Source organism: Hyaena hyaena, unplaced genomic scaffold, assembly GCF_003009895.1.
Source record: "Hyaena hyaena isolate Hyena2069 unplaced genomic scaffold, ASM300989v1 scaffold_7, whole genome shotgun sequence".
Classification (NCBI taxonomy): Eukaryota; Metazoa; Chordata; class Mammalia; order Carnivora; family Hyaenidae; genus Hyaena; species Hyaena hyaena.
The window spans coordinates 2,920,395-2,933,281 of NW_024080639.1; the positions used below are offsets into that span (position 1 = coordinate 2,920,395).

Sequence of the window (12,887 nt, forward strand, 5' to 3'; positions counted from 1 at the left end):
TCTGCTTAAGTATTTTAAACTATTCTGCTGGGATTGTTGGGTTTTTTTGATTTTTTTTGTTTTTGTTTTCATTTTTGTTTTTGTATTCCCATCATAGTTTATAATACATTTGTGTTGATCTAGGTGAGGTACTAAGCAGACATTTTAAAACAAGATTAATAGTTTAGAGGACTTTTTTTTTTTTAGCCCTGATAAAATGAAACAGATGTGTTGGTATAACAAAAAGCAAATCCTACTGCTTGTTTACATATTTCTCTGCACATTAGGACCATGCCAGTGATGTTTTTTGGTTTCGTTGTGAATTCCCCAGATAGCAACAGTATGTACTGGATTAGCGGTGTAAAGATTCAGCGTGCTCTCTGAAATATAAGATTACTTTCCCAAATAGGATTGACGCGGCATCATTTTCTTTTGCTTGTGATCTCTTGTGTTGGAGCTGAACATCGGGGTGTTTAGGTTTCCTTTTTTGTCAGAAAAGAATGCAGGGGACAGTCGGGAAGTGGTCATTAAGTATTCATAAATGTGCCTCGCCATCACAAATAATTGTTTCCTGTGGACTTCCTTACTTTTTTTTTTTTTTTTTTTTTGTCCCTTTGACACTGGAAATGGAGGGTTCTGTCCTCTGTTCCTCTACAGCCAGGCTTGCCGTGCTGTTTCTGGAAAGCCATAAAAATAAAAAGGGTGTTTAGTCACCAAGGGAGTTTAGCAGGGCTCACCATTATTCACAGACGCTCAGCGAGGCCGATTTAAGTTGCAGAAATAGTTAAAAGGCCATATAATGCATGCTAAAATGTGTATTTTATTAAATTGGTAAATATTTATTAATAATATAAGAATCTGCCTTTAAATTAAACATCTGATGAATTACCTTGCCTTAAAGCTATAAAACTGTTATTGCTGCTATAAAAAAGTGTAAAGGAGGCATTTTGACTATGAAATTTCATTTCATGGTCAATTGAATTTACTATATTGGAAAGAACTAAAGATGGGATCATAAAATAATTATGATATTCACATACACTTAAAGAACAATGCTTTCACGGACTGGCCTTGGGAGAGAGGACTCAATTTTTAATGCTTCTTTTGTAATGTATTGCTAATCACTAAAGCAGTTGAATTATTTCATTGATTTTTAAAAGTATAAGTACTTTAGCTAAGTGCAGGCTGTTGTCATGGTATTTACATGGACCTCATCACATTTACTGGTGCCTTTCTGAAGTTTTGCTGAACCTGAGTGATATTTATTTTGGCTCGAAACACACTAATCTTGTTGAAAATTCTAGTAGAATTTCACCTTGAAGAAATGTCATGGGATCTTAAATCACAAATGTTGGAAAAAATAAAATGTACTTGGACAGAATTATGATGAATACAATGTGTCGTTGCCTTTGTTCTATGTACTACCTGACATGTTCACCTATAAACTTGAATTCAGAATCGCCAGAGGCATGGTTAAAAATAGGCTATGTCAAGGTTCTTCTATATCTCCCTCCGGGTACCGAGTTGGCTGTCTACATCATAATACTCCACAGCAGCTCCTCAGAGATTTCCCTTTGGAAGGTCACCAGCAAAATAATAAATAATAGTTTATACATCACGCATTCGGCTTTTCAGTGTGCGTCGGTTCTTCCACACCTTATGCAAGTAAGAAGTTTTATTATCCAAATGAATATGGCTGTCTGCTAAGGTTTGCTGTGGTGAATTAAGACTCATAGAAGAAGAAAAGCCAGCTTGTTTATGTTGTATCGAACCAGCTTTTCTTCAGAGCTTCATTGCTTTTCCTTTAGAAAAGACTGACAGTTTTGTCACGTTACTGATTAGCCGCATTTTTGTTGGCAACAAGCACGACGTGTTTATCTTCCTTAAATTTATGCCATTATACTTAAAAAACAGAAAGCATGAACAAAAAGGAGGGATTAAAAGGAGTCCGATGATTAGCATTCACATTTCCAAATATGCAAATAATGCCCTCGTAGTAGGAAGCAAATAGTTGAAAAATTGAACGTCGGCGCATTTGTGAGTTCAAAGCACAACCTTGATTTGCTTTTGGCGGATGTGTCTACTTTCCAACAGGATGTGGTTGGCAAGTCAAAACCAACAGCATTATTTCGGTTAAAAAATCTTTACCTCTAAGCGTTATTGTCAGTTCAGATGATCATCTGGAAATTATTTTAATCTACAAAAGATTGCGATTCAAAAAAAGTCTACAACCTGCGCTCCAAAGGGTTGTGTTTTTTTTTTTTTTTTTTTTTAACACCTCTCTATAATCTGCCCAGCCTGCTGAGTAGCATTGACATCAGTAGTACATCAATTTCAGAAAGTGGATTATTTTTACTCGACAGCTATTGTGACATATTGGGTCAGTCATAAATGAAAGATATTCATGCAAGCATGCAATACTTGTAATGAAGTCTCACTCTGACCTTCTGTATGATTGATTCTGTAATTTAGTTTTCTCAGGCAGTGCCTGAAATGAAATGAAATCATGTTGAACAAGTTTTGAATACCCACAGTGCACTAGGAGAAGAAAAATCTGCAGCCCCAGAGGCTTGAGAGAGAGCAGCTGAACGATTTATCTCTGTGCTATTATAGCCTTTGCCAGCGTTCAACATTTCTTCTTCTTTTTTTTTTTTTTCTTATTTGGCTTAAGTACTTAATTCTGCAGGTAGCTGTAAATGGGAAAATAAAATGCTGTTCAGATTTAAAATGACAGGACAGGAGTATGTGCAAGGGACTGATAAAATATCTTGAATAGAACTGACCTTTCATGTAGCTGAAAGTTACTGGGGGATTCATCCTCATAATTACCATATAGATTATTTTTATTTCTTTCCTGCAATGAAACATTTCAGAGAGCAGTAGTGCTGATTGAATGAAAATTGAACTTGTTAACATTCTTTTCAGCTTAGCCTGTTGTACATAACAGAAGGTTAGCTTTGATGAATTTCAAAATTCTCTTTGATATCCAAGAAACAGACAGTAAAATAATTGTCTCTAGTCTGATAGTTTGTATGCCCCCCAAAAGAGAATTTATAAAACACACTGATAATTCATATACTTTTTCTTCATACATTATATTTCATGTTTAGAGGACTGACATTTTCTGTTTGATACTGCTTTGGATTTAATTGTGATACTACCTATTTATAGAAAATGCTACTCTGCTCGCTCTGGTAGTATCGAACATAGTGTGATGGAACTAAAAAGGATAGAAGAAAGGGAGGTATATTTGAGCATGACAGTCTCCATACCTGGTAAGGAAAAAGAAAGAGAGGAAAGCCCTACGGAAGAAACGCATGCCGAGGAGAAAATTAAAGCTTTTAAAATATTCATAAGACTCTGAGGTCACACTCTAGACAGATCTCATTTTTGACCAGAGAAATGGGAATGTATCAAAAAACAACACATCCGAAATTACCAGGCTTATTTGCAAAGTTTTGCTTTTGCACGCCATCGTTCGTTATGGCTCTCATTTCGAAGTTGAATTATTTTTGTTTTTACGAAATGACGTTCATGCCATTTGTATACTTTAAAAAACCTTACATTTCGAGAAATAGCAGACTTTCAATTAATGCATTGTTTTAGCAACGTTGCCTAATGTGTTACAGATAAAACAGTTATTTCATGGGTCATTAATGTGTTTAATGCGTGGAACGTTCTATTAAAACAAGCCCTTATTATTGTTATGAACATGTTCATTGCCATTGTCAATAGAGTCGCAGAGCTGTAGTCCACAGGATGGCCTTGCAGTCGCTGGAGGGACCTACAGTCTCATACACATTGAATGATGGCTTCATTTAAATTTATTTTTGGTCAAGCGATGGTCCAAAAGGATTCTTATTCTAAGTTAACTTAGAAGAGGCACAACTTACCTACGCCAAACACTCACTTTGAGTGGAACTATTTAAGTCCAGATTGTAAAACTGAAACGGTGTGAACCTCTAACAGACAGTTGCTGAGACCCACTGAGTGCCCTACGTTGTTCTTAACCGTTAGAGATTGATGACACTGTTTATAAAGTTGTTTTCTTGACCACCAGTGTCTCTTCCATGTAATATGAGAACCAGAGTCTGATGACTGTTTTACAGATGTTTATTGCCCAAAGTCACTTTAAAAAATTTTTTAATGTTTTTAATTATTTTTGAGAGAGGGGGAGAGGGAGAGAGAGAGAGCACAAGCCGGGAAAGGGTGGAGAGAGAGGGAGACGCAGAATCCGAAGCAGGCTTTAGCCACCAGCTGTCAGCAGAGAGCCCGATGCGGGGCTCGAACCCACGAACCGTGAGATCATGAGCTGAGCTGAAGTCAGTGCTTAACCGAATAGGCCACGCAGGCGCCCCCAAAGTCACTTTTAATTTAGCTGTTACTGCACCTTGACAGTTGTCTGCCAAAAATGCACAGAGCGCACACGGTTTCATGGGCTGCCTTTCTCTGTCGAGCAAATAGCCTTGTACCATACACAGCTTAAAATAAATACTCTTTCTTCTTGGCCTGTACTTACTGACCCTGAACATGCGAGTGCCGTCTTTAAGGTCTAGTTAACTTTAGGCTCATCTGTTGAAAGAGGGTCATGTCCCAAACTTTCCCGCCAAACCCGCTTAGCTTGTGTGAAATGTGACACACGACCACTTGTTTGATTTATAACATTCAAGGAAACGTGGTGTTAGAAAGTTATACTGTCATTTATTTCCCCGCATCTGGGGTTTCGCAGATCTAATCTATAGCCACCTACTATCCTGCGGTATTGCCAGTACCTCCCAGTGGGTCGGCGACAGTAAAGACACCACTTTCCATCCCTCAGATTCCCGAATAAAACTGGCTTGATGGCTCAAACGTTTTTTTCAGAGGGATGAGTTTTAGTCTTGCTGCCGTCCTTTGACTTGTGACACCTGTCGCCCTTTGAAATAGCCTCATTTGCTCGTTCACATCCTGTCCCCTCTTGTGTGTGCGATGTGGGCTGCTGTCAGGCTCGGACCCGGGACAGGGTCTGGGCTGGAATATACTAGGTTCTCAATAAATCTGTTATTTGTTGGCTATATGCGTGAATGAGAGAACAGTGAAAGAATATTTGCTCTTAAGGGCGTACCTTGACCACTAAATAAAAAGTGGAAGAGAGGGAGTTTGAAGTCATAAACAGCCGTAAACAAGGAATTCCTCTTTAAACTTTTCATGTAGACCTGAATAAAATAAGCAGGGAGCCGACTCCTTGGTAAAACAAAGGAGTAGCAGGGTGTATTGCTGAAATACCATTAAGTGTTTTATGGTAAACTCTTGGAAATTTTGTTTTGCTAAGAAACCATTCATTAGCTCTTGGGAAGGCTGTTTTTCACAAAACATTCATGGGTAGGTATGTTTGATTATAACCCTGAGAGTAGCTATTAAGGAAAAATTATCTATTTTGGCGAAGTTCAAGTTTGTGGTGTGAAGGTCTGTAATTAGCATTGGTATGCATTTGTCATACCTGTGTTTGTTTCAGGGTTTGCTGGGGTTAGGAATACACGAGCAGAGCTCTGCGTGGCAATTGCTCTCTGTTCACTTAGAAACAAAGTTTTAACATCACAAAGGACGTAACTTACGTAATTGAGCATAAAATTACCGGACCTGAATTTCATATTTGTAGTTCTCTGATCTTTAATAATACGAAGCAATTTTTTAGCAAATCTCTTTAAAAAAATTTTTTTTAATGTTTATGTATTTTTGAGAGAGAGAGACAGAGCATGAACGGGTAGGAGGCAGAGAGAGAGGGAGACACAGAATCTAATCCGAAGCAGGCTTCAGGCTCTGAGCTGTCAGCACAGAGCCTGGCGCGGGCTTGAACCCATGAACCATGAGATCATGATGTGAGCCGAAGTTGATCGCTTAACCGACTGAGCCACCCAGACACCCCTACGAAGCAATTTTTATTACTGATAATTGTTTAATTGCTCCATTTCTCAAGAAATACTGACTTAAAAAAACCCACCACGGTGAAAATGCATTTAGTCACACTCACTAATATATTTGGGTTATTTGTTCCCTAATTAGATGCTATCCTCTATTATGAAAACTTGACATTGGATCATTACAGAGAGTATTTATTTGCATGGAAGGTGCTTATCAGATGTTTGGAAGCCCTTTATGATGGAAACCAACTGGACAATAAACTATTTAAAAAAAAAAAAAATCAATCCAGACAGAAATCAGCACCACTGGCATGCGTAAAAAGAAATAAAACAGAGTAATAACATGTGATTTTTAAAACAAGGTATCAGTTTGAAAGCATCGATCTTGCATTTGCACAAGACCCCAAAACCCAATGCTAGAGGATGTGTAGGCATGTACTGTTGAGTGAGCAGCACAGAGATAAGATAATAAATACCAGGCATGGGAGGAAGAAGAGTCCCTATTGATGCACCAAGAAGATGCCATAGAGGGTCCAGTCGGACCCTTGCTACAGGCCTGATAGGATGAGTCAAGACAGATTTTAATATGTAGAGCAGGGAGAGTTTTGTTGGCTGAGCAAGTCTGAGCAAACTGCCTGTTCCCACCTCCACCCCCACCCAGAATCCCCACATATCTTTACATGAAGTATGACAGGGGTAATATCCCATCGTGATAGGGCATTTTTCACCTTGCCAATCTCCTTCAGTCTTGATTAAGTCTTGGTTTGGGGCTTATAAGTCTTTCACACCTCTTTTATCATTTCTAAGCGAGAGAAAAGCAAGGCTCAGCCTTAGGCATGCCCCATACTTTGACTGTAAAGGTGAGGTTTGCTTTTCTTGCTATTTAGTTGGCAGTCCATTGATCCGGGTGTCCCCAGTTTTTAATTTACGCTAGGGAATCCAGAGTTTCCTTTTGAACCTATATTATTCAGACTATAACGGGTCACTCAAATAGCTAATGTTCAACAATAGACTGGAGTTCAGGCAATTTAAGAAATTTGGGGACCCCTACCAGAAATCTCCATTCCTTGGTTTCCTGTATAAAAAAAAAAAAAAAAAGACAAGAGGCTCTTTTATCAGGTGGAGGGAGGAGCGAGTCTTCGCTGAGCACTCTGGGTACCAAGGCCTACACAGGCCACGAAGCCTTTGTTGAATTGTACTTCCGGGCAAATAGAAGACAGTGCGCCTCCTATTATTTCGTGACGTCCTTGGCCTGCCCATTCAGAAAGAATCGGGTACGCTTCCAAACGTAGGTTAAAGTGTTAGGATATACATTTCTATTTATGTTGTTTATATTACAGTCAAATTGCCCCCCACCAGTTTCGATGGGTTGCCCATGAGGTGCAATCAGTTACCGTCTGTTGGAATAAATAATCCCCCCAGAAAGATACAATGCGTTTAAATTTATCACGACATCCTTCTACACTGCGAATAAAATCCCAACTTCCTAGCATAGACTATGGGACTTGTCACGTTGTGGCCCTTCCTTGCCTCTCCAGCTTCAATGCCAATCTTGCTTTTCCTGGCCTGGTAACACCGGCCTCTCCTTTCCTTCCTCAGGCGCCAGGCCTTTGCACACATTCTGCTCTGCCTTGGGTGCTCTTCCCTCTTTTCTAGCTTAGAAGCTTCTCTTCTCCCATTACACCTCAGCCCTGGTGGGTCACCTCCTCAAGAAGCCTTCCCTGATTACCTCTCCTCCCCGCACCATCTGGCTCCTTCCCACCTCCCCAGTCCACCAAATGTCATCTTCATCCTGTCTACGCTGCTCCCATCTGCACTGGCATCCTTTCCATTTCTCAAGCGGGGGAAGCTCTCTCCCACCCCAGACTTCGCACATGCTGTTCCCTCTGCCTGGAACATGATTCCCTCCCCCTCCTTTCCTGGCTCGCCCCTCCTCAGGCTCCAAGTATCCGCTCACATGACCTCACCAAGAGGCCTTTCATTACCGACCCAATCAAACGCAGACCTTATTCTTGTGACAACTTATTTTCTTTAGCCTATTTATTTTCCTCACAGTATTTATCACGATTTCTGTCTTGTTTATGCAAACGTTTTCTATTCTTACAGGCAAGACATAGGCTGCGGACACTCCCTCCATAACCAGGAAGATGGTTCCCATTATATTTGTCTAATGAAGTAGTTCTCCAGTGAGGGGGGTTTTGCCCACCAGGGGACATTCACCAGTGTCTCGAGACATTTTGGCTGTCACAGCCCGACTGGGGAGTGGAGGCTCCTGATATCTAGTGTGCAGGAGCCAGAGATTTATTTCTAAGCCGTCTACAATACACTGGGGCCCCCTCCCCCGACAAAGAATTATCCAGACCACAGTGTCTGGCAGTCCTGCTGAGGTTGGGAAACTCTTATCTAATAACATCAGAGGACAGAGTGAGACCAGGAAGAGAGAATGAGTTTTTCCCAAAAAATGAACTGTTTTAGGAAATGATACAAGTGAATCCTGGATATAAAGTGTAATTGTGAAAGCTACGAGCCTTCAGCTCGTATATAATCGTGGCAATCTCTAATAACCTATTAGTTTCTTGGCTTTCAGTGATCATTGGTAAGACTTTTAAGGCTTAGTTTTAGAGGTACCTGGGCAGCTCAGTCGGTTAGGCGTTAGACTCTTGATTTAGGCTCAGGTCATGATCTCACAGTCCATGAATTCAAGCCCCACCTTGAGCTCTGCACTGACAGTGTGGAGTCTGCTTGGGATTCTCTCTCCGTCCCTCTGCCTCTCTCTTGCTCCCCCTCTCTCTCACTCTCAAAGTAAATTAAAATATTTTTTAAAAATTTAAAGAGACTAATTTTAGTAAGTGAGAGGTAATGATTTTCAAAAAAGCATTAAATTTCTTAGGGCTGTATCTGTGGTTATACATTTCCTTTTTGTGTCGTGACTACCAGGAGAAATAGCAAGCTATTTTTGAGGAGTATATATGAATTATTCTTGCCTACACTTTGTCAGAGTACATTTATTAATCCATTCTAAATCTTGTTTAATTTGGGTAATGCTTAAAAGAATCGCATGCTAGTTTTCTAATTTTTAAGGATCTGAGCATTGGTATATTGTTTTCTCTGGCCTGGCACATAGCAGGTGCTTAATAAATACCTTCAGACTGAGCTGACGTCTTTCTTTTTTTAAGTGGGAATCCTAAGATCAAAGGAAGTATCTTTCAAAGGGTACCTTTTTTTTTTTTTTTTTTTATGGAAAATGATTGGAGCTGTTAAGAACCAACAAGTTCTCCAAGGCAGTTGGTAATAATTGGTGGCCCTAAAGGAACTTGAATTTCTAGAGACACTTTCCCCACTAATCTTCTTGTTCCATAGTCCTCATACATAGGAATTTATTACGGCATAATTGTGGACCATGGCAAATGCTAGCACATTTTGATGCATCAGTTATGTGGTTTGGGGGTTACTTGAAAATGTTTTAGAGGCCCTTGGTGCATTGTGCTGTGGGAGATAAGAAAGATGGCAGGCACCTACATGTTTGGGGATCTGAAGGCTATGTGGATGGCTCTAAGTTTTGGCAAGGCTTGGTCCCCACCACCAGTGTGTTTCAGGAGTAGTCTTCTCTCTGTCCCCATTGCAGAAAACCCCTGTTCTCTCTCTTTCGCTCTCAAGTGAAATGTTATGAGCACTCTCAATTTATAAAATAAATGAATATATAATGCTTTCATTAAAAGGGGGGTGATGCTAGTAGAGAGCCTGGGGCCCCACCCCATTCATTTCTTTCTGTCACCGTTCTCCTATCCAGCTTGCTCTGTGACACTGCAGGTAAAATTTAGAAAGAGCCGACGAAGCCAAGAAAAGTTAACTTCTTGGCCTTCTGTTTGACCAGGAGATCCAGTTGAAATGCCGTGGATGTGGGATAAGTCAATCAATATCTGTATGTGCTGAATTTCATAGGCATTGGAGCAAAGCAACTTCTCTGTTCATGAGAAAGTTGCGTAAATTAGAGAGCATCATATTTCATGGTCATGCCAGTTAGCTAATTTGTTATTTTACAGTCAGCATTAAGATACTTAATTCAAATGTAATCTGGAAGTTCCTTGTAAATACTTAAAACATCTAGATTTAAATAAGTCTGAAAGGACTTTTAAAATGCTTTCTGAAGGACACATATGGAGAGTGGAATTAAGAATAAGATCGCTTGGGCGCCTGGGTGGCTCAGTTGGTTAAGCGTCCAACTCTTGATTTCTGCTCAGGTCGTGATCAAGATCTAAGTTGGGCTCTTTGCTAACAGTAGGGAGCCTGCTTGGGGTTCTCTCTCTCCTTCTCTCTGCCTCTACCCTGCGCACACTCTCTGTCTCTAAAAATAAAGAAAGAAACATTAAAAAAAAAAAAAAAGGAATAAGATAACCCAGTCGTCAGTAGTTGGTGGGTAGAAGCGACATAAACAAGCAATGGCGGAACCTTAGAAGAGCATGGAAGAGCAGGTAGGCGGCTCGAATTTTTTAGGAGGAATGGCTAAGTGAGTGGTGGAATGCTAATCCAAAGAAAAGAATTAGGACACACTGATACTGTAAAATCCACTTTTGTGATACAGGTCTGCAGAGGGACACCTGCCAGTAGATAGAATGTAATATTTTAGGATATTGTCAGCGAGACCAAGAGGTGTGAGATTGTTCTGGTAAATGTGACACATTTGTCCAGGATTCCACAGCAGTTCAGGAACTCAGGAATTATTAAGAAATGGGATGATTCTACATTTAAGATAAAATCCTAGCACTTGGCCCACTGTTTAAACCACTGTTTAAACCACTCAGACCTTTTTAGCTTTTCCTCACTAGTATGTTTGTTCTGGTTTTTTCATTCATTTTGTTTTGTGGTTTTATAGATAGAAACGTTTAAGATGCTCTTCTCTTCCCCTTCCAGTTCTTTCTCTTATAATGCAAACATCGTTAAAAGTTTAGATGATACTTAAAAAAGGGGAGGGGGACTATACTCTGTAATTATTTTACAACTTGCTTTTTCAATTTCTATATCTTGGATATCCCTCTAGGCCAGTGGTTCTCAGGTAGGAGAAATTTTGTCCCTCAAGAGACAATGTCTGGAGATATTTTTGCTGGTCATGACTGGAGGGGAGAATGAGAAGTTGCTTCTGGAATCTAGCAGAGGCCAGTGTTGCTATAAAAGTCCTATAATGCAAAGGACAGCCTTACAACAAAGAATTATCTGCTCCAAAATGTCAATAGAGCCAAGATTGGAAACCCTGTCCTAAGTCAATACACATAAACCTCACTCATTATTTTAAAAAGCTTCATAATACCTGTAGGATGCTAGATCATCATTCATTCAGCTAGTTTCCTATTGATAGTAATGCCTTCTTATTTAGTGATATTTATATATTTAACATTAAGAAACCAAATGCTCCAGTTGGGATATTTACAACTCATTTGTTTCTTTAAAGAGCAAAAGTCAGTCTTCTCAGAAAGACTCAAAAGAGGAGCAGTTAAGAATTTATAGGCTCTTGGGGCGCCTGAGTGGCTCAGTCCGTTGAGCGTCAGACTTCAGCTCAGGTCATGATCTCATGGTTTGTGGGTTCGAGCCTTGCGTTGGGCTCTGTGCTGACAGCTCAGAGCCTGGAGCCTGCTTCTGAATCTGTGTCTCCCTCTCTCTGTGGCCCTCCCCTGCTCTCTCTGTCTCTCTGTCTCTCTCTATCTCTCTCAGAAATAAATAAAACATTAAAAAAAAAAAAGAATTCAGAGGCTCCTGTATAAAATTAGATTCTGGGTCACTGTGAGTCGAGAGAATTTGGTGTCAGTAAAAATCACAGACTCAGACTAAATGACAAGTCTTAAAGAAGTTGTTTAAAAGCATGTCTTCATTTTTTTTGATTCTTCAGAATTAAGAAAAGCAGCAGCACCAACTAACTCTAAAGCCTTTGAGATGACTGCTCACAGCAGAAGGCTACTTTAGACGTGACTGCAGTAACTTTCAGAGCAGCTGCTTCTGATGAGCTCTACTTCCTCCTTACATATATTTTTAAAAATCCATTAGTATCTTAAATCACGGCGGGGTGAGCAAAAGAAAACAAAGCAGGTTTAAGATGAAGAAAGTGATATCCAGTCCTAAAGGCACTGAATGACTTCCAGATGCCATTGACAATGTAATTCAGAATTGGAATGACCCTCTGGTTAACCACAGAGGGTTTTATAGAAAGGGTGCCCTGAAGCAAACAGATGTTGGCTCTGTGCCTCCCTAACCCCCGCCCCCCTACTTGTCAAATGCGTTCCCGGAAGGATAAAGTGAAGACCGGATTCTCCTGCCCTTGCAGACATGGGTCTGGGGGAATGGTACCAGTAGTGTGTGTGTGTGTGTGAGAAGGATAGAGACCCAACGGATAAGCTGGAAGAAAGGACTAAACCTCTGCTTCAACCTTTTCTTCCTTGTCCGTTTCCTCAGTAAGAAGCAGAAGTTGGAAGTTTATCCTTCTTTGCCAGTAGGCTTTTATTATTATTTTTTAAAGCCATTTGGTGACAGTCCTAGAGTGAAATAGACGAGGCTGGATAAATTGGGCTTTGTGCTTTTGACCCTTCAGCTTTGGGGCAAGAGTCCTTCTAGTGGGTGAACGACTGGGGGCCGTCATCCTGGATCAGGTCACACCTGCCTAAGGAACTGCTGACATTCTCGGGGTGTTGGTATGTGAGAGCACTAAGAGCTCCCTTCCTTGTTGTCTGTTGCCTGTTTAGGACCAGAGCCACACGCAAGTGCCCCAGTACCGTCAGGATCACGCCTTGATCATGAGGTCCATCGTCCACATGACTGATGCTGCTCGCTCTGGGATCATGCCTCCCGCTCAGCTCACCACCATCAACCAGTCTCAGCTCAGTGCCCAGTTGGGGTTAAATTTGGGAGGCGCTGGTATGCCTCACACGTCTCCTTCACCTCCAGCGAGCAAATCGGCAACGCCTTCCCCTTCCAGCTCCATCAATGAGGAGGATGCTGATGAATCTAACAGAGTAAGTCTGC

General features: G+C 40.6%; 1 protein-coding gene across 1 annotated transcript in view; it reads left to right on the top strand.

Annotated features, from left to right (window-relative positions):
- TOX3 (TOX high mobility group box family member 3) overlaps positions 1–12,887 on the top strand; it is a 107,599-nt gene that overhangs the window by 83,912 nt on the left and 10,800 nt on the right. Inside the window, exon 4 of the mRNA XM_039242345.1 lies at positions 12,608–12,877. Within this exon, the coding sequence (XP_039098276.1) occupies positions 12,608–12,877 (270 nt within the window). The remainder of the gene's footprint in view (positions 1–12,607; positions 12,878–12,887) is intronic.